The sequence below is a fragment of the Coenobita brevimanus genome, chromosome 16 (genome assembly GCF_032717465.1).
Source record: "Coenobita brevimanus isolate Jiangsu-jjx chromosome 16, ASM3271746v2, whole genome shotgun sequence".
Taxonomy (NCBI): Eukaryota; Metazoa; Arthropoda; class Malacostraca; order Decapoda; family Coenobitidae; genus Coenobita; species Coenobita brevimanus.
In genome coordinates this window covers 14945647-14968765 of record NC_136969.1, presented here as the reverse complement: position 1 = coordinate 14968765, position 23119 = coordinate 14945647, and the positions used below count along the sequence as shown (strand labels likewise).

The window sequence follows — 23119 nt, the reverse complement described above, 5'->3', positions numbered from 1 at the left end:
TGGAGAATGAAAGACTGACTAGGAGGGTGTATGTAGGTGAGGTGGAGGGAGGGAGAGGGAGGGGTAGACCAAGGATGAGGTGGAGGGATGGAGTTGAGAGTATGAGGGAGGGGGGTTGAGTTGGGGGGAGGGTAGTCAAATGGTGGGTGACAGAGCGACTTGGAGGCGTTTTGTTTGCGGTCACCCTTTGCGGGATTAGGGCGTCGGGCTATAGATAGATAGAATATCTGTAACTGGAAAACTAGTACTGGGCACTGGATGATACTGGGTCATGTGAAGCCGCCAGCTGGGGGACTCAGATGGCCAGGTATGATGGCCGTACATTTGAAACTGGGCGATGACGAGCGATTTACTTCTTCTTTAGAAAGAATAATAACAATAATAATAATAATAATAATAATAATAATAAAAATAATAATAATAATATAATAATAATAATAATAATAATAATAATAATAATAAAAATAATAATAATAATATAATAATAATAATAATAAATATAAATATAATAGTTTGTGGTAGTAGGAGGCTCTCCCATCCACTCACTTGATGTAGTGCTGCTGTCGAGTGTCTGCCCTTTCCTCTCCTCCATCCTTCTTTCATTCCATCCTCTTCTGTCTTTCTTTCCATCAGTCTCTCCTTGTCCTTCTGCCTGTGGGTGACTACATTTCCTCTTCTGTCTTTCTTTCCTTAGTTCTTTCCTCTTCCTTCTGCCTGTGGGTGACACTACACTGAGTGACATGCCAAATGGTTTCCTGTACACCAAAAAACCATTTACTACGCTGGGTGGTAACCATATAACCAAATTTTGGCGCCTGATGGTTTAGTGGGTAATTATTGCGCTCCAGTCGGATTAAGCCGGTGAAGGTTTATAGCCAAGGGGTGGTTGGGGTTGATTGCTCGTGTAATGCCACTCAGGGATGAGTGAGGCTGGTCACTCTCATCTTAAATGTCGGGACCAATTGCCTAGCCCCGGGCTCCTGCGCTCCTCATGGGGGCAATGTAGGATTGGATGATGGATGGTTGGATGAATAATAATAATAATAATAATAATAATAATAATAATAATAGAATTAATAACAATTATAATAATAAAATAATAATAATAATAATAATAATAATAATATTGACAAGAATTATAACTCGCCAGTGGTGTTGTGAGTTATAATAATTTTTGTCAAGAAGAATATAACTCACCACCGGTGCGGCGAGGTATAATAATATTGACAAGAACATTAAAACTCACCACTGGTGTGGCGAGGTATAATAATATTAACAAGAACATTGTAACTCACCACTCGTGTGGTGAGTTATAATAACAATAAGTATTGAGAAACCCTGTAAAACTTTCCAAGGGGACGTGGGAAGTTTTAATAACATCACTAACAACAGTAATCATAACAATTATATTATGTTAGTTGCTAAAGGCATATCCAGAAGGATATATGTCCAGTAAGGGTGTGCTACATAGCCTCGCCAAACACATGTACCACCGAGATACCATGGGGAAAGAAGCAAAAGGAACAAGAAGGAAATGTGCAAATAAAAAGGAAAATTAACTCGGCGTGATAAAAGAGAACTTGTGGCAAACGAAAAAAAAAAAAATATATATATATATGACACCAGTTTTGTTGCTCTGATTGTTGTTGTTGTTGTTGTTGGTGCTGCTGTTGTATCTCCAGTCTCCTCCGAAACATAAATCAGTGGACTGCAGGCTAGAACTGCCCTTTTTCTGTAGCTCAGCATCCTCCGTTCTGGAGGTTGAGAACGAGTTGAAAGACGTTAGTGTAACACACACACACACACACACACACACACACACACACACACACACACACACACATACTTAAGGCTGTTCTTCTGCCACAGAAGACGACGATTATTACATTCAAGAATACAGTAGCGTGTTTCTCATATCATTAGCGCCAACGTGAATGAATGTGCAGACCAGTCTTGGATCATCAAACTTTGCCACACAGTCAGCATGCCGATTCCAGAATTGCTGGGAGAATTCTGTTTTGGTTGTGCCTCCGTTGTCTATGCTCTTCTCTGGCAAGGTTCCGAGTTCTTTAAGATGAATGGTTCCTTTGCTGCAGAAGGCACACCACTGTTCTGTCGGAGACATTGGTTTCAGAGTTTTCTGGTATAATGTTGCATTTCTTCAAAGTAGTCGTTATTACCTCGCCTGGACGGAGTTCACGAGGTATTGCTTTTGGTCGAGTTTCTTTGTTTGTTTGTTTCTTAGCAACATTACGGAAAAACGACTGAATGAAATTACATGAAACTTTCAGGATATGTGGGTACTGGTCCGAAAAGAAAGTGATTACACATTAAAGGTAATCGAATGACCCTGAAAGGTCAAAATCAAGGTCACGAATTTTCAGAGGGCTATAATTTGAAAGGGGTTAAAGATAGAGACATTTACTATTGGAACATACAGGAACTCGTAATATGGACTTTCATTTGGCACAAAGTCTTTTGACCTTGACTGACCTTGATAGGTCAAACTCAAGGTCACGGCTATTCAGGGGTCTATATATCGAAACTGGTTGAAGATACAGATATTTACTATCATCAGCATAAACGAAATCTCATATGGGTTTTTACTTGGTACCTTGACCTTTGACCGCAAGTGACCTTGAAAGGTCAAACTCAAGGTCACGCATATTCAGGGAGCTATAACTCAAACCTAGTTGAAGATAGATTTTTTTTTTTTTTTTTTTATGTGTCCGACTCTGGGCATAGGCTTCACAGCCTGCTATCAAGGCCCAGCAGTCCTCCTACATACCATACACCTCTACATGTCACCACTTCGGCGCTAACACCCACCGTCCATATTGAATACATGCTAGGGCTGTCTCATACAGGACTGGTGTATTGGTATTAGCGGGGGTATTTTTACGACATGTCGGCGGGTCTTCTGGTAGATCAGTAAAGCCTGATTTAATGAAATTCAAATCCTTAAACTGTTCCCTGCCCCAGCCGGGATTTGAACCTGGGTCCGTTAGGACCGCACGCCACCTCTCTACCGGTTGAGCCACCGCCTCCCCCTTTATTTATTATTACCAAGATAAAGGAATTCTCATATGGGCTTACATTTGTCAGCATGGCCTTTGACCTTGAGTGAACTTGAAAGGTCAAATGCCAGATCACGGATTTTCATACGGCTAATTTGAAAACATTTGTGTCATTACCTTAGACTTTTATTGTGCACTAACGGTAAATGGCACAAACGAGTCAGTTTTTAATAGCAATAAAATAACTGCTGTCAGGGAAGGTTTGTTGTGCCAAGCACCACTTGCATGATGCTTACATCGTTTCTTCTGTCCCCCTGGGCTGCGGCATATTGCAAGGGATTGGTCATACAAAGCCTGGAGGGGTAGGCGGTGCTCAGGCATGCAGAACACGTGTCCGACCCATCTCAGCTGTTTTTATTAATGTTATTATTTTTTTAAGCCAGCATGTTTTCCATGCTGGTTGACTCCATCCATTAGAGAATCTGTGAATGAAGGACTTTATCCATGCATGAGAGTCCAAGGATATGTTGAAAGTATCGGATGTGAAATGACTCCTGCTATTTGATGTCATGCTGGTAGGTAGTCCTGGATTCAGCACCATACAGGAGGATGGAGAGGCATACATCCGTATACACTGATAACTAGGGTTGGTGTTTTCAAGGACTCCTAATCTGAGACGTTCAAAAGAGGCTAAGCCGTATTTTATTTGGGCAAAAACTTCTGCATCAATATTATCTTAATCCGTAAGGACACTTCCAAGGAAGGTAAAGTATTTCAACTGATTTACATTTTCGCTATTCAGTAGAAAGAGTATGACGAGGGCAGTTATAAAAATCATCTTTATTGTCAAACGTTTCGACATCTTCATGCCATCTTCAGTGACCTGGAAGCAATGTAAATGATGTACAAAAGTGAAGAGTAAAAAGACCTGAATATTTATATAAGAGTTAAAAACGTACTTAGCTTACCATATAAGAACCTATGTAGATATACATATATATACAAATACATATACAACTTGTACAAATACATACATATACACATACACATATATTTAAAAAAAAACTACCATAGTTTACCGTAAAGATTTTCTGTGTAATTATAACTTATACAAGGCTTAGGGGATAAGCGGATACTGTGTTATTAAGGCAAGGCTTAAGTTTTTTAATATACAGAGATTCTAAAATTCTAAGGTTTTCATTAGGGCAAGAGTCAAGGATACTGAAATGAATTCTGCTAGAAACAATATCACAGGATTTACAATGTTCCCGCACTGCTGAATAAGGAGGACTGTGCAGTAGGTGACCCGTTCTGGCAGACTTACCTAGGTGCTCGTCGATTCTGATTTTAAGTGAGCAGTTCGTGCTGCCCACATACTCCGCTTGGCAACTGGAGCAGGTAAATAGATAGACAATCGACGAGCGTATGTCTGCTGGCATACGATCTTTAAAACGAAAGAAGCTGCTAATTTTAACCCTTCGTGGGCCAGGGGTTACCAAGTTACACGGAAGGCCGATGGGGTCACGGCGGACCCCAAACCTTAATGGTGTACTTCTGCCATGTTCATAAAGTCATATCTACTAAACTTTGTACATATGTTGCCCAGGACACGGCACGTGCAACCAACCCACCAAATGTCCCTTTTTTTTTTTTTTTAATTATTATTAATTTTTTCATTTTATCACAATTTCCTTTCCTTGGGGGGAAGCAGCCTAGGTATATATATTGATAGGTTATTAAAGTCTGAGTATGGAAATACTGATTCTACATTTATCTGAATATCTGATTGTCAGTATGCTTGGAACAGGTTCTCAAAATAATAACAAGTTCATGTGTCAAGTAAATTAGCATGATCATAAAATAAAACTATCCCTAATATGTTCAAATTTGGCACAACAATTTCTTGTTTTATCCTCTTGATGAGCATCTTCTGCATTACTACCACCACTTGCATTTTCAGAATTATCATCAGCACTCACAGGAGACTCAGTACTACTCACACTAATTTCACTGTCCGATTGTTCAAGCACTTCATAATCATCAGCGTCGGATACAGATAAATCAGTATCTGAATAATTTTTTTCTTCTTGGTCACCTTCTGCCACCGCCATTGAGGCATAAAACTCTGCTACTGGTATTGACATTGTCCTAATGTTTTTAATCTGAAATATCTGAAAAAAAATATATATAAAAAATTAGTCACACGAAAGGCCAGGTGGGGTCCTGGCAAACCCCACTGACATTTATTGAAATGTCACTCCTTAATCGTGCGAGATTTTTTGCTCAGATTTTATGAGGATATAAAATAACCATTTACAATAAAAGTCATGAGAGGCCAGGCTATGAAAGTAAAAAATGGCTTAATGGCAACAGTTTAAAAACATGCTGGGGTCCACAGGGATGCCATTTACCCACGAAGGGTTAAAGGAGTTACTTCATAGGTATAAATCGGAATTCTTTATCAGGAAAAATAAATTGCATAGTTTCTCATCTAATGCTTGTTGCATCAGCTTAGAGATGTCACCAAAGTATGGAATGCGAAAGTAAACGATCTCTTTGTTGACAGTGGGGACTCGTTGCTTCGGCTGAAGTTGACAATTAAAAAAATTATTAATTTGTTTATGAAATAAGTGGAAACTGTAACCATTATGATAAAAGAAATTCCTTAAAAATGAGATTTCTTTGTGCAAATGCATATAGCTAGATGAAATATTGAAGGCTCTATGCAACAGAGTTTTGATTGCATTGAGCTTGAAATTAAAATGGCAGAAACTGAAGAAACTGGTACCCAGTCCTGAGAATGCGGGTTTCCGAAAAACAGGAAAAGCAAGGCCAACATTACATTTCTCTATATTAAGGCCCAAAAAGGAGAGTTTCGAGTCCACTTCCGATTCCATTGTGAAAGTGATATTCCTGTGTAGAGAATTTATGTATTCTAAAAATTTGTCGCTTGGCATTTGCTCCGAAAAAACACAAGTGTATCATCCACATAACATCTATATAAAATGGGTTTAAATAAAGTGGGGACAATTATTTATCCAGTCCATCTCATGAAAGCATAAAAATATATTAGCAAATGTCGGCCCTAGAGGAGACCCATTGCAACACCGTCTGTTTGTTTGTATAGTTCACCGTTAAATACAAATAGGGTATCCTTTACGCAAGTAGCAAGGAGGTTTCTTAAGACAGTTTTGGTCATATCATTAAATGTATCCAAACCAGAAAACGCCAAATGTATGCATATGTCAATAGCTTTGTTCAAAGGAATGTTCTTGAATAACGACTTAATATCATAGCTAACCATAAAAAAAGGCATTCTGTAATTTGTAGTCAGACAGGGGTTGGGCCAGTTCGTAAGAGTTTTAACAGTGAATTCATTCGTAGTGTATGGACTTTAAATATGCACTAGAAATTTTGCCTGTTTATATGTAGCAGTGTTAGAAGCAGCCATAATGTGTCTGAGGGGACAGAGGCTTTGTGAACTTGGAGAGTCCATATAGTATAGGTAGGGACGAACCAGTTGGTTTGAGAGATTTAGATTCCTCTGAACTAATGACATTAATGATAAAAGGTTGTTTATAAATATTACTACTTTATCCTCAGTCTTAGTTGTATTAAATAGTGAACTATACAAACAAACAGAGAGACACACACACCACAAAGCCAGTCACGAGACAGGACGTGTGTGCTGGGCATTCCCCAGGTCCTGTCCTCCCCACTTACTGTTTTTTAATCAGCCCATACACCACTGACCGGGCTAATGTATGGCCCGGCCTGTACTATATGTGCAGGGAATCTTTCAACGAACGAACGAACAAACAAACAGACGGTGTTGCAATGGGCTCTCCTCTAGGGCCGTTATTTGCCAATATATTTATATGCTTTCATGAAATGAACTGGATAAGTGATTGTCCTACCTCCTTTAAACCCATTTTATATAGACTTTATGTGGATGACACACTTATGTTTCGGGGCAAATGCCAAGCTGAAAAATTGTTAGAATACATAAATTCTTAACACAGAAATATCACTTTCACAGTGGAATCGGAAGTGGAATCGAAACTCTCCTTTTAGGCCTTAATATAGAGAAATGTAATGTTGGCCTTGCTTTTTCTGTTTTTCGAAAACCCACATTCTCAGGACTTTGTACCAGTTTCGTCAGTTTCTGCCATTTTGATTTCAAGCTCAATGCAATCAAAACTCTGCAGCATCGAGCCTTCAGTATTTCATCTAGCTATATGCATTTTCACAAAGATGTCTCATTTTTAAGGAATGTAAGTAAGTAATAAGAACTAGCACCAAGCCCACGAGGACTATATGGCACTAAAACAGATGTATAAAAATGACGGGTATGCTATGGTGCACTAAAAGCAAAGGGGAAGGCGGGGTAGACACTAAATGTGAGGCAAGATACGGGTTTGAGATAGGAAGCGCATGAGGTGTGTGATGGAAAACACAGGGGTTTCGCCAAGAAGATCGGCTAAGGTAGGGGGACGTCCAAGGGAGTAAAGGAACGGGAGAGTCCGTCTGCGCACGGCGTGGAACCGAGGGCAATCAAGCAAAAGATGGTGGACCGTGAGTGGAGCCTGGCAACATTGACAGGTCGGAGGAGTGCCTCCTGACATTAGAAAGCCATGTGTGATACGCGTGTGACCAAGGCGCAGACGGGCTAGGGCTGTTTCCCAACACCTGTTGCAAAGGAAGGACGACTGCCATGGAGTGACAGTATGTTTGATGGAGTGGAGTTTGTTATCAGTTGTAGATGTCCATTCTGCTTGCCACCGTTGGCCAAGGAGACGGGTAACAATCGGGAAATAATCAGTTGCTGGGATAGGCCGAGGTGTGACAGAGAGAGAGGCAATACGGAACAACCATTCCTGTATCTCCAACACAAGCAGGTTGCTCGCCGGGACAGACTGAATACCATGTAGTGCACTAAGTGAATCTGCGAAAATAACAAAAGTGTGTAAACTGGAACGGTATATAACACGAAGGGCCAGTAAAATGGCCAGCAGTTCTGCAGTGAAAATACTGGCAACTGGAGGAAGGCTGATCTGATAGGTATGGTCTGAGAAAAGTACAACAAAACCCGAGCCCACAGCAGACTTAGAGTCGTCTGTGTACACGGGTCGCTGAGGAGTGATTTTTAAGGAATTTTATTTACCATAATGGTTACAGTTCCACTTGTTTCATAAACAAGTTAATAATTTTCTTAATCGTCAATTCCAACCGAAGCAACGAGTCCCCACTGTCAACAAAGAGATCGTTTACTTCCGCATTCCATACCTTGGTGACATCTCTAAGCTGTTGCAACAAGCATTAGATGAGAAACTATGTAATTTTTTTTTTCCTGATAAAGAATTCCAATTCATACCTACGAAATCCTTTAAAATTAGTAGCTTCTTTCGTTTTAAAGATCGTATGCCAGGTGACATGTGCTCGTCGATTGTCTATCTATTTACCTGCTCCATTTGCCAAGCGGGGTATGTGGGCAGCACGATTCGCTCACTGAAAATCAGAATCGACGAGCACCTACGTCAGTCTGCCAGAACTGATCACCTACTGCACAGTCCTCCTTATTCAGCAGTGCGGGAACATTTTAACTCCTGTGATATTATCCCTAGCAGAATTCATTTCAGTATCCTTGACTCTTGCCTTAATGAAAACCTAAGAATTTTAAAATCTCTGTATAATAAAAAACAAGTTTTCCTTTAATAACACAGTATCCGCTTATTCCCTAAGCCTTGTATAAGCTATACCCACACACAGAAAACTTTTAAGGTAGATTATGGTATTTTTTTTATTATATATTATATGAGTATATGGGTGTATTTTTACACGTTGTGTATATATACAGTATATATATATATATATATATATATATATATATATATATATATATATATATATATATATATATATATATATATATGTGTATCTAAATAGGTTCTCATATGGTAAGCAAAGTACGTTTTTAACTCTTATATAAATATTCAGGTTTTTTTACTTTTCACTTTTGTATATCATTTACATTGCTTCTAAAATGCAGTGCAGTCTCACAGAGGGCAGCCCAACACCCCCAGAAGCCTACGGAGGGGCAAATACAGCGCGACTTGACTCCGGGTGACAGGGACATAAGTCTGCCTGGGCCTCGCGCCCCTATGACCCGGAGCTCGCCCGCCGCCACCATAGCAGGAAAGCGAGACTACCTTCTGGGCAAGCCGACCACCAACAACCACGGGGTGGGGCTATTACTCTAGCTCCAGTCAGCACCCCTGAGACGGCCGGTAACTGCTCAACCCTCCTGCAGGAGATGGTCTGCAGCCGCTCTGGAGGTAATAAGGAGACAGCCGGTAGCCGCTCCTGCTTTCGTCAGGAGATGGCCAGAAGCCGCTCGGAAGGTGCCCTAAACGAGACGGCCTGTAGCCGCTCAACCCTCCTACAGGAGATGGCCTGCAGCCATTCTGGAGGTAATAAGGAGATGGCCGGTAGCTGCTCCCACCTTCGTCAGGAGACGGCTGGTAGCTGCTCCGAAGGTGCCCCCCAAGAGACGGCCTGTAGCTGCTCGACCCTCCCGCAGGAGACGGCCGGTAGCCACTCTGGAGGTAATAAGGAGGCAGCCGGTAGCCGTTCCCACCTTCGTCAGGAGACAGCCGGCAGCTGCTCCGAAGGTGCCCTTGAGTCGGCCTGTAGCTGCTCCCTTCCCCAGGCCATGGCCAGTAGCCAGGCCTTAGCGACAGCCGGTAGCCAGCCCCTAAAAGGCCACGGCCAGTACCCGGGAGACAGCCGGTAGCTGCTCCTCCGTCAGGTGCTGACTCCTACCCACGAAACTACAACCCAAGGGGAGACCCCACCCTGGAGGAGTATTGGAGAGGCCCTGTGACTACCAACAGGCTCTTCTCACTGCAGCCGGTTCCTGAGAGGACTCGCCTGATGGACCCCAACGTAGGCCAATGCCACAGCCCACGGTACCTCCAGACCGCCCCCAGGACCCCCGGGTGGGACATTCCTACACCCCGATGCCGGAGGTCAACGTCCTTCATCAGATCTTCACTCTCCATCAGGCGCCTGAGCGAGAGGTTCAGGCAGCTGTTCAACCCCAGCTTTGATGGCCAGACTCCCGCCCCAAGCCCTGAGAGTGTGGGACCCTTTGGCACCAGCAGCCCCGGACGAGGGAGGACGCCCCTATACGTGATCCCGTGGCCCCTGAACACGGAAGCTCCTGGCGGAACTCAGCCCTGTCAGTAGTGAGGCTGAGTCATCCCCGCCGCCTTTGTACCTGACCGCCATTACGCCCAGTCCCAAAAGTGAATGACAGTGATAGCACAGTGTCCGTGATACAGTGAAGTAAGGGCAGAACAGTGAGTTATCAGAATATGGAAAGTCAGTGAGAAAAGCATCAGTAGTAATATAAAAGAGAGGTGGAATAAGTAAGATAACAGCGAAACAGTGAATATGGCAGGGCAGTGAAATAAATGTCTGTCAAAGTGAACATGCTACCATATAGTAACACAGCCTCACCTTAAGATCATACAGAGGCCCCAGTGCAAGAACAATAATTAACGACACGACAGACAAACCAGTCAGACTGCCAGCAGTGAAAACAGTGCCACGAACTCCACCCGATATACAGAACCTGGAATTTCCCAAATAATAGTGTTTAGCTTCACTGCTCTAAGACTCCTGATTGTAGTGCTATTCACCTTACCCGATCTTGTCCTAAGTAGTATCCTGTGCGATACTAACACCCATAATCTAGGCCTTAGGATTATAATTGTTCAGCATAACTATTCTTGTGACATCTACCCATTCCACTGTAGAATTTAGCAATGCACATGTAAGGTTGTTGCCTTGAGTTTTTGTGTCCTGCCTCTCTCTTATTTGTCTAAGCTCCGGTCTAGAAAGAGAACCCAGCTAACACTAGGCGTTAGAGGGACGGGAAGCCGACCCTAAAACACCTAGCATTACGGCTTCCAGGTCACTAAAGATGCATGAAGATGTCAAAACGTTTGACAATAAAGATGATTTTTTTAACGCCCCCCGTCATACTCTTTTTACTGAAGTTACGATTCCCTAGGAATACACCTATATCAGATTTTTGCTATTCATTTGAAATACAAGAGGCTTTCCTGCGTTGTTTCTCTGAGATATGATTTCTGTTTTACTGACATTTATTCAGAACCCCATTCCAGATTATATGTTGGTGACGATGTTAACACAGTCGTAGGGCTTCTGGGGTATGTGCAAGGACAGTACAGTTGTCAGCATAGCACTAGGAAATAAACCATTTCAGTCTATCAAATGTCTAGAATTTAATGTTACCGTCTTGTTGGAACTAGGTTTTTATCCGATCATTAGAACTCAGTTGCTGATGACTTCAAAGAGTGACTGCAGTGATACTGATAATGAAAATGACAGGATCCAGGACACATCCTTGCTTTGCACGCAAGTCCATGTTGAAGTGTTCAGATTTGCTCCCATCTATGGACACACGAGCATTCATGTTGTCATGCTGGCCCTTCAGGATGGTAAGAAATTTGCATGGAACTCTAAATTTTGATAATAGTGTCAGATACTCTGTTAATAATGTCAAATACTTTTGAAAGATCTATGAAAGTAATATATAACTCACGGTTCTGCATGGTTCTGCCCGTGGCATTTCTCCTGTATCTGTCGGGCAACAAAGATCATATCACTGGTGTTAGTTCCTTCTGAAATCCACGTTGTTTCAGGAAGTGCTGACTCAGGCAGATGTTTTGTTAGTCTGAATAACATTAAGTTGGCTAGTACTATGCTAGAATTCACAAGGAGGGAGAGACCTCTGCCGTTGTCACAGTGTGAGCAGGCTCCTTTCTTCATGAAGACAATTACAATATCAGAAGTAAACCTTTCAGATGGAAATAGTTCTTAGTTCCAGATGGTCAGTATGAGATCTTCGAGGTGCAGGAGGAAATAACTGGCCATCCTTTTTTCTTAGTTCAGATCATAAGCCATCAGAGCCAGGGCTTTTGTTATTTTATAGCGATTAGATGGCCTGAACAGTTTCTGCAAATGAAGGTAGGACATCGAGATCTACCGCTTGACGAGCATTTGGGAGGTTATCAAGGATATTGTGGTCCACCGCGTTTCTTTGCTTCAGTAATTATTAAAGTGTTGTGTCCATTTTTTCTGGAACACCTTCCTTGTCTTTCATCTTTCCTTTGGCTCATCGAATAAGGGTTATGTTTTGTTTTTGCTGGTCCTCTGATGTATTTTTATGGACTTACAGAACCCATGTTGGTCATTAATACCAACCAGTCTCAGCAGCTCTTTTACTTGCTCAGTCCATCATTTGTTCCCCATGTCAGGCAGTTTTCTCTGGGTTTCATTTCTGAGATTCTGGAATTAAGTTTTTAGGGATTAAGAGGTACAGTGAATCAAGCAGTTGTTATGTGCTATATTCTTCACAGCAAGAAGGTCATGGGTGCCCTCAACATTTTCATCAAACCAGGCTCTTTTGCGGCGATTGGAGAAGCCTAGGGTTTCTTTTGCAGTCATTTGAAACAATGTCTTAATGTCCAGCCATTCTGCATGTACAGAAGGTTTGTTACCTAATTGTTTAGGCCTAGTGTTGGGCACTGACAGAGCTTGTCTGCAGTAGTGGCGTAGAAAGTGTTACAAATTGTTGCATCCTTTAAAATACTACAGTTTAGCTTCCTTCAGGATGGTCTTCGGCGCATTTGTTGGTGTAGAACTAATTGCAGTTTGGTGAGTATAAAATGATAACCTGCTGAACACTCATTACCTCTCATAGTTCAGGTTAATAAGAACCTCTCTTCGACCTCGCTGTCTTACAGTGATGTAGTCAGTTAGAACATGTAATAGGCGTCCACACTGAAAGCGTGGAACATGTTTGAGCAAGCAAGCGAGCAAATCAGGCAGTGCTGAATATTGCCTCGTGTGGCTCATTACATTCCTTTGATTTCCTGACCTGAAAATACTAAAAAGAACTTATTACATTACACCAAAAATACACCGTCACACTTCCTAAAACCAATTCTCCTCATATATTAATTTTAGGTCTAGGGCCAAACAGAAGGTATTATCTGTTTTGAAAAGGCAAAACCTGGTTGCTCTCAGCAATCGTCGGAAAATACTGCTGCGCTACTCACGCAACCTTAGACCGTTGCTTCCTTCGCAGCCAGCTGTTACGATAATCTACCATATAAAAAATCGTTTCCTCGATTTACGGAGAAACTATTGGGAATTAAGGGTTGTCTATCAAATGATAATAATTGAGCATTTTTATGCAATATCCAAATTGGTATCTATCTTTCTTGTAACTTCAAAATTGGCTGAGATATCCAAATAAGTTCACTACTGTACTACAAAGTTTTCCTCCCTACCCCTGCTCCCATTTCTTGCTGACGCGATAAATCTTTCATTCGGATACATAAATTATGTCGGGGGTCCAAACTGTGACTAAATTTGGTGTTCGAGCGAGCGAGAGAAGCGAGTGAGCGAGAACAATTATGATTGCATTCATATGGTCTTGATTTATTCTTATATTGATAAATTATGTTCATGAATACAAGACTCTGTTCCGAGCATAATGAATGCTGTCTAAGGCCATTCTTTTTCATTTTACCAACACCATGCTAGTCTATAATGCTTTGTCAGAGGCGATTATCTCTTTTTACTGTGGCATTATAATGTTCAAACAGGATGAGTTTGTCATTTTTTGGTACTGAGGGAACGACAGCATCCAGAGAGACATAAAAGGAATCTTTGATGGTGTCCTCAGAGTCAAGGCTTGGGGCAGAGGCAATGAAGAGTGTTGCTTACTGGCCTTTAGGGAGTGGTATGCGCCAGGACATAAGCCTCTCTGATAAAATTACAGGCGATTCGTGGATCTTCAGAAGTAGGTTGCTCGGTCTGCAAAACCAGTTGCCTACCATTGTTTCTTCTTACATTGTCTGGGTATCCCCTTCAGAAAATGGTATACTAATCTCCTGTTTCTATTAGGTTACTCTCTCCTGAGAGTCGAGTCTCAGACAAGTCAGCAATGTCAGTTATATATATATATATATATATATATATATATATATATATATATATATATATATATTGCCAGACGCCACAATCTCGCAAGGGGTGGCCATTTGACTTTGGTTTATTTGTTTTATGGGGAGGGGCACTAATCTTGTTGAACAGAATAGAGCCAGTAATTGATAAAATTTTAAGAGAAGAACAAGCGGGATTTAGAAAGGGTCGAGGTTGTAATGATCAGATTTTTATTGTAAGGCATCTAATGCAACAAGCTAATGAGATGAAAATGCCACTTAGTATGTGTTTTGTGGATTTTGATAAGGCGTTTGATAGTGTTTCACGTGGAGCTGTGTTGAAAATTATGAGATTCTATGGTATACCAGAAAAGTTTGTAAATATTATTAGAAGCCTGCATGAAGGTACTTTCTGTAAGGTAATGGTGGTGGTTCTTTGAGTGATCCATTTCAAGTTAGGTCAGGAGTGATTCAAGGAGGAGTTCTTTCGCCATTGCTGCTTGTTTTGGTTATGGATTATGTTATGAGAAAGGTTGTAAGGAGAACAGGTGCAGGAATCAACTGGAAAGAAAATAAGAAGCTGATGGATTTGGATTATGCTGATGATATTGTACTGATTTGCTGAAGTATCTACGAGATGCAGAGGGTGCTTGATTGTCTGGTGGAAGGAGAAAAAGTGGGATTGGTAATAAATTGTGGAAAGATTGAAATTATTAATATGAACGTGGAGAACCAAATCGATTGTGTAATTGGGAATAATGTGGTGAAGAATGTAGAAAACTTTAAATATCTGGGAACGATTGTATCATCTTATGGATCATTAAACAATGAAATTGAGGAGAGGATTAGACAGGCTTGGCGAGCAGTTGGAATGTTGAAATCTGTTTGGAATGATAATATGCTTTCGGTACATACTAAAGTGAAAATTTACAAGTCCATGGTTAGACCAATTTTAATTTATGGGCATGAGTCATGGTAGAGTACAATTGCAACAGATCAGAAAGTATTAGGATTTGAGAATAAAATACTGAGAAGGATTCTTGGGGTAAAGTGGCAAGACAGAGTTACAAATGCAAGAGTAAGGGATATTACGAGAGTGGAACCAGTTAATGAATATGTGAGACTGTCTCGCTGGAAGTGGCTGGGGCACATATACAGAAAAGAAGGTAGTTTAATACAGGATGTGCCAGAGTGGACTGCTAGAGGAAGAAGAGGTAGAGGTAGGCCGAGGGAAACCTGGTTGAGGACAATGAAAAAAGAAGCAGGAGAGGAGTGTTGGTGGGACCTGAAGGAGATGGCAAGAGACAAATATTGGTGGAGAGAGTTCATTGAGGCCCTATGCATCCCGTGGGGTGCCACAGGAAATGATATATATTACGGACAAGAAGGGTACTCCTATGGTGTGGTCGTGACTCTTGGTCAGTATCAAGCAAATTCCGTAAATTCCAGGTAGCAAGATTCAGAGGAATTTTTATTTTTCTCCGACATCAGTGTAGGATGCCGTGACAGAATCGGTTATCTGCCCAGGAGGCATCGAGGAGCAGCAAAGGTTTAGGTTACCATTTCTAATTCCCCGTCAGAGGTAAGCAGTTGGGCGTCCGTTTCCAACAGCTTAGTCGCACTGGATGCTGGTGAAGGCAATACTAGCTCCAATGCCATCATGCCAGCGACAACTAGTCTGGTGCCACCTTTGTGTAGGACTCGAGCTTGCAACTTCCAGTCGCGTCCATGACCTGTCACTGTCACCCTGTCCTTTCGCCATAGGTCTTTTGATTTTTATGAAATGGGAGGTGACAATAGCAGTGGGCTTGTGCAATGAATGGATTACAATGATGGTGAGAGTTTGCAGTCCTGTCCACCACATGACTTCGTCCTTCTTAGTCTGTGATGGTGACCTGAAGATTCCCAACGACCATCTATGAATTAGGGTCGCAGGAGTCTGCAGGGAGTTCCTTCTGTCGAACCCCGCCTTCCATGGTACTCCACTCATGTTTGAAGTTTACTCCCACAGCCTTAACGTTACCATCCAAAGATAATCCGAAAGGCAGTGGGACTGGAAAGACTGCTTGACCCCTCATTGATGGCCCTCGAGCATAGGTAACACACACACACACACACACACACACACACACACACACACACACACACGTAAAATCAACTTGGCATTGCTAACATATGTGCAAGTGGTGTCTCATCCTTAAAAAAAAATATGTGGCTTAATAAAATGCCTTGTCCTAACTTCTAATTCCCTTAGAGCCTCTGGGAAGCCAATAGATTTTATATATATATATATATATATATATATATATATATATATATATATATATATATATATATATATATATAACCTAACTTCTAATTCCCTTAGAGCCTCTGTGAAGCCAACAGATTTTGTATACTATATATATATATATATATATATATATATATATATATATATTGTGTGTGTGTGTGTGTGTGTGCGTGCCTCTCTCAAAAAAAAAAAAAAATTGTGCACGCGCATGTAATGTGTCTCTCCAAGATATAAAGACACTCGTGTTGTGTCTGGGATAGATTAAAACTGCTCTGTCACTTGCCGCGCTGCCTGGGGCTGAGCAATAACCATAATGTGTTGTGACTGAAATTAATCCTCCCATAATGAATTTACCTGGTTCGTCAAAAACTTCAGTGGGCTCAGCTCTTATCGCGCTTTGGTGTATTGGCAAGAGTGCCTGACTTCTGTCTAGAAGTCTCAGGTTCGATTCCCTGTCAGGAGCGAAAAAAAAAAAAAAATGTACACGCGCGTGTAATGTATATCTCTCCAACACACACACACACGCGCACACATTATCTATCGATCGATCTATCTATCTATCTATATATATAATCTCATCTCATCAGCCGCTTGAGTGTCCACTGCAGGACTGGCCTATCCCAACCGAAGTGGGGACGATACAGGCAATGTATATCTACCAAGTGGCTTAGGCTGTCTGGTAGAGATTGTATGTTAAGTGAGAAGTGCTTGTAAGTGTAACTGTAGTGTTGGAGTGGCTTTGGATGTGTGTGTAGTCTGTGAACCAAATGTAGTCGGCCCGCGCAAGCCGATTGGGTGCAGGCATACTTTATAGTATGTGACACTAGTTCAACCACAGCACCCCTTTTGTCTGCCAGAGTAGTACATGGCCTGAAGAACGCTCCCAAAATTTATCACCTGGTGGGGCGAGAACCCTCGCTCTTCAGTGTACGAAAAAGCACACTTGACCACTGTACCACAGAGGCTCTCTCTCTCTCTCTCTCTCTCTCTCTCTCTCTCTCTCTCTCTGTATATATATATATATATATATATATATATATATATATATATATATATATATATATATATATATATATATATATTTGCGACCTACTTTGGTCATTGGGTTAATGACCCATTCCTCCTACGAACACAGAACTGTATGTGTTACCACTTCTATATAAATACCCACCGTCCATGCTGAATACATGCTGGGACTGTCTTCATACAGGACTGGTTCATTGGTATCAGCAAGGTATCTTTTATGGCATGTTGGTGGATTTAGTGGATGATCTTTAAAACTCGTTCATCAGAAGTAGGTCGCAAATTAATGGGAGTAGACTGTAGCACCAGTCGAGCAGGGCAGCACTCCCGAGGTGGATGGAAAGCTGATGACAGGGAGTGCTGGAGCTCCCGTTTCATCAGCCCTCAGGACTAGTTCCTGACCATCCCCTTTTGCTGAACTTTTTCAGTGTCTCAGTTACACAGAGAGTAGGCCAGCATGCTCTCCAGTACAAATTTCTCTATCTACACCAAACTACATGCACAGTACACTCTACACTTCCTTTTCCTAAATTCAAAAAATTATGACATCTCATCACCAAGCCTCGGAGTCCCCAGGGGGGGGGACCATTAATGCCCCCCACCATTCGCCCCTCTCCCGTTGACGACTCGAGTTGCCTGGAACCACTGTCTGACTCTCTTCTTCTTCATTTCTGCAACATTCGTGGCCTTTCCTCTAACTTCCGATCTGTTGAGCACCACCTCTCCTCCTCTAAACCTCATTTTCTTTTTCTAACTGAGACTCAGCTGCCTAAGGCAACTGACAGCAAACCCTTTTCTGTATCTTCTTGCTTTCTCTATACTCATTTCAAAGCCAAAGGTGGCTGTTGTGTATATATACGCAACGACTTATCTTGCTCTCGTGTTCCTGAACTCGATTCTTCTGAATTCTCCACACTCTGGCTTCGGCTTTCCTGTCATTCTCTGACTAAGTATATCTGTTCTGTTTACTTATCCCCTAATTCTACTGACTATCAAAAATTCTTCAACTATCTTACTTCTACGATGGAACACATTCTATCCATTTCTCCTTTCTCTGAAATCTCCATTCTAGGAGATTTCAATGTTCACCACCACCTTTGGCTCTCCTCTCCTTTCACTGATCCACCTGGTGAACAAGCCTACATCTTTTCTATCCTTAATGACCTAGAGCAGCTTGTACAGCATCCTACCCATATCCCTGACCGCCTTGGAGAGAGCTCCAGCATACTTGACCTCTTCCTCACAACTAATCCTTCTGCTTACTCTGTTAATCTTTTCTCTCCGTTGGGCTCCTCCGATCACAACCTTATCACCTTAACCTGTCCTTTCACTCCGGTACAGCCTGTGGACCCTCCAGGGAAATGTCGTCTGTGGCATTTTGGAGCCTCGGACTGGGAGGCCCTCAGGCAGTACTTCTTTGATTTTCTCTGGAATGATTATTGCGTCCATGGCCGTGAGCCATTTGAGTGTGCCTTGAGCATTACAGAGGTTATTCTCTCGGGCATGGAAGCATACATTCCTTTCTCATATCCTTTGACTAACGCAAGAAAGCCTTGGTTTAATCACGCTTGTTCTAATGCTGTCCGCAACAAGGAGAGGGCCTACAAAAGGTACCAGAGCCAACCCACCCCTGAATCACATCATCTTTATGTTTCTGCCCGGAATCGTGCTAAGTCTGTTTTTTGCTCTGCTAAGAATAATTTCATCCGTACTAAATGCTCTCAACTCTCCAACTCGAATTCTTCCCGCTCCTTCTGGCACCTTGCCAAAAACCTTTCTAACAAATTTACCTCATCATCCTTCCCTCCTCTTTTCTACTCTGATGGTTCTGTAGCTATTTCTTCTACTGATCAAGCAGATCTCTTCGCACAGACTTTCTCCTCCAATTCCACCTTAGACGATTCCGGTGCTGTTCCTCCATCACTTCCCCCCTCTGACTTCCTCATGGCTGGCATTAAAATTTCTTCAGCTGATGTATTTTCTGCCATCACTGGCCTCAGTACTAACAAGGCATATGGGCCTGATGGGGTCCCTCCTGTTGTTCTCAAGAACTGTGCTTCTGTGCTTACACCCTGCCTAGGCAAACTTTTCCGCCTTTGTCTGTCAACTTGTACCTTTCCTTCTTGCTGGAAGTTTGCTCTCATTCAGCCAGTCCCAAAGAAGGGTGACCATTCCCAACCCTCCAACTATCGTCCAATTGCTTTAACGTCCTGTATTTCAAAAGTTTTCGAGTCAATTCTCAATAGAAAAATTTTAAGGCATCTTTCCTATCACAAACTTCTTTCTGATCGTCAGTACGGGTTCCGTCAGGGACGCTCCACTGGCGATCTTCTCACCTACCTTTCAGACTCCTGGTCATCCTCCTTTCGGTACTTTTGCGAAAGCTTTGCCATTGCACTTGACATCTCAAAGGCTTTCGATCGAGTCTGGCATAAATCATTAATTTCCAAACTGCCCTCCTACGGTTTCTATCCTTCTATCTGTGCCTTCATCGCTAGCTTCCTTTCTGGTCGTTCTATAGCCGCTGTTGTAGACGGCCATCGTTCTTCTCCTAGATCTATCAACAGTGGTGTTCCTCAGGGCTCTGTCCTATCACCAACTCTCCTCCTTTTATTCATCAGTGACCTTCTAAGCTGTATATCTAACCCTATCCACTCATACGCTGATGACTCCACCCTTCACCTTTCCATTCAGTTCCCGCAACACCCATCTCAACAGTTACTTCATTAAACAAGGGATGAGGCTATGGCACACCTAATGTCTGACTTGGGTCGTATCTCTGACTGGGGTAAAAATAATATGGTTGTTTTTAATGCATCTAAGACTCAGTTCTTACACCTATCAACCCGACAAAATCTTCCACAGGTATACCCACTAATGTTTAATAATATTCAGCTTAATCCTGCATCATCCTTGAACATGCTTGGGGTTTCATTTACTCGGGACTTATCTTGGAAATATCATATTACATCTCTTGTAAAATCTGCTTCCAAGAGATTGGGTGTGCTAAGCCGACTCCGCTCTTTCTTTACCCCTGCACAATTGTTGACTCTATCCAGGGGTTTTATCCGCCCCCGTGTGGAGTACAACTCTCATGTGTGGGGAGGCTCCCCACATACAGCTCTTCTCAATAGGGTGGAGTCAAAGGCTTTTTGTCTCATTAACTCTCCTCCTCTTACTGACTCCCTTCAACTTCTGTCTCTTCGCAGCAGTGTTGCATCTTTATCTCTTTTCTATCGCTACTTTAATGGTCAAATGCTCCTGTGAACTGTCTGCTTGCATTCCCCCACCTCTACAACGGGCGCGTAGCACCCGTCTGGGAGCAAACTCTCATCCCTTTTCTGTCCAACTCTCTAATGCAAGAGTTAACCGTTACTCCCAGTCTTTCATTTATGCAACAGGTCAACTCTGGAACTGTCTCCCTCTGTCTGTATTTCCTGCTGCCTATGATCTCCAGTCTTTCAAACGCAGTGTGTCCAGGCATCTGAAAATGATCGGATCTTGAATTTGGCTCTCTATTGTATTTTGTTTTTCTTTTGGAGGGAACTGTTATTGCGGGCTCATGGCCTTTGGTTCCTTCTTCCTTGCATAAAAAAAAAAAAAAAGATTGTTGCCTTCCCAAGCCTGAGATCGAAATGACCTCATTTCAGACAAACTACTCGGGCACTTTTATCTTTGGTTCCACTGTCTGTTTCTGAAATTTGTCTTACCCTTCACCTAACCTCCCTGTGACCACTGTCGTCTGTTGTGTGTTTTGTATATGTCCTACCATCGTCCTAACTCCATTATGACCTTTTTTCCGTGATACATGCATGTAAATGACATTCTCATCTCAAGGACCTCCTGATGCTGTTTTCTTGTGCCATATCACAAGGTGATGTCGCACTCCATTACACACACACACACACACACACACACACACACACACCTTAAGCACCGTCAGACATTGCTCCCTTGTGGCATATATGAAGGTGGTGTCACATCCCAAGCCACACACACAGCTGTCCTCCTCCAGGCGACATCCTTGTACCAAATGCTCCGGAGCGCATCCTGCAGCTACTCCTGTAAGAGACGGAAATTATCAGTCCTTGAAAATCGGTGACCTTATTTTATTTCAGGTGCTTCAGTACTTGTTTTATTAATGTATGTTATTACGTAATAAAGTCTGTTTTAACGAAATTCAGATCCTTTAAGCTGTTCGCTGTCGCAGTCAGGATCCATTGAGACAGCAGACCACCTCTCTACCGACTCTGCCACTGCCTAATATATGTACTGTTTTGTTGTTGTGGCCCAAGTCTCATCTAAACCAGAACTCGGTGAAGTTGCCCTTCTCTTGGAGTTCACCGTCCATCTTTTGGGAGAGAGGAAAGTTGAGGGACATTTGATTACACCAGCGCCCTAACATGGTGTCATTCGCCAGCACGACTTACCTGTAAGAGGAAGTAGTGTGGCGCTCAGTAAAAGCAACAAGGATAGGGCTGATCGCATCATTCTAGTCTTGCTATCTGGTACACACAGTCTGAGAAAGAATGATAGATTATTAGACAGACAAACGAAAGACAGGCATATAGATGAGTATGGATATAGACAGACAGAGAAATAAGCAAGAGCAGCATGGGAGGAACTGACCAAGACATTGTGTCTTAGAATGATTCACCGCAATCTGAGGGAGAAAGACACACAGATTAATAGAAAATATAATAGAAATATAGACAGAGAAAGAAAGGCAGGGGTATGCAGATGAGAGAATACCGTTTGTTTTAACGTGACAAAGACAGCTAACCCCTTTCAGCGCAGCTGATGGCCAAATATAGCTACCTAGGAGGATTGATTTGTCCATAACTACAGCTCACGATATTTCTTGCATTCGCGATTTAGTATTCTGTTTGTGAGAGTTCCCTTGTTCTGTCATGTGAAAACAAGCTGCTACTTCAATGGTCACTGCTCCTCTGAACTATCTGCATGCATTCCTCCACCTCTACGACGGGCGCGTAGCACCCGTCTATCAGCAAACTCTCGTCCCTTTTCTGTCCAACTCTCTAATGCAAGAGTTAACCGTTACTCCCAGTCCTTCATTTATGCAACAGGTCAACTCTGGAACTGTCTCCCTCTGTCTGTATTTCCTGCTTCCTATGATCTCCAGTCTGTCAAACGCAGTGTGTCCAGGCATCTCGAAATGATCGGATCTTGAATTTGGCTCTCTCTTGTATTTTGTTTTTCTCTTGGAATGAACAACAATTGCGGGCTCGCGGCCTTTGGTTCGTTCTTCCTCGCATTAAAAAAAATAAATAAAAGGAAAGAAAGGTAAAGGTGGAAGCAGTTGCCTTAAGGCGCTTAGCCACGGTGCTCATCTCCGCAGCATAGTCCTTTGAGCCAGGATGGGGTTATTAACCTTCTGTTTTGGGATACAGGGCCACTACATTCTCCAGGTCAGCAAAGTTACCTCCCATAGGTAAACATTTTACCGACCAACCCACAGAGGGTTAATGGATACCTGAGTCGTGAGCTACCATCTACTCATTCCAGAATTTGAACCCTGGCGATAACGTGAAGGCAGTTTCCTACTTACCAGTACTAACTACTCTGCCATGGAACAGGTAAATGAAAGTCCTTCCTAATACCTCCTATCCAAAGCACTTCGAAATTCGTGCAGCCACAGCTCAGCATTAAAGATACGAGAGTTGCCAGATTAGTCATGAGAAATAATCAACAGGATCACTACCATTGGAAGGTGGTGTGGCATT

At 42.3% G+C, this 23119-nt stretch overlaps 1 protein-coding gene across 1 annotated transcript in view; it reads right to left on the bottom strand.

The window, feature by feature from the left end:
- LOC145390907 (uncharacterized) overlaps window positions 1-21869 on the bottom strand; it is a 44138-nt gene extending 22269 nt beyond the window's left edge. The window contains exons 1-2 of the mRNA XM_080265641.1: window positions 21806-21869; window positions 21304-21437 (exon numbers count right to left, since the gene is read on the bottom strand). Of these exons, the coding sequence (XP_080121767.1) occupies window positions 21304-21437; window positions 21806-21866 (195 nt within the window). The 5' untranslated portion in view covers window positions 21867-21869. The remainder of the gene's footprint in view (window positions 1-21303; window positions 21438-21805) is intronic.
- Window positions 21870-23119: the final 1250 nt, after the last annotated feature.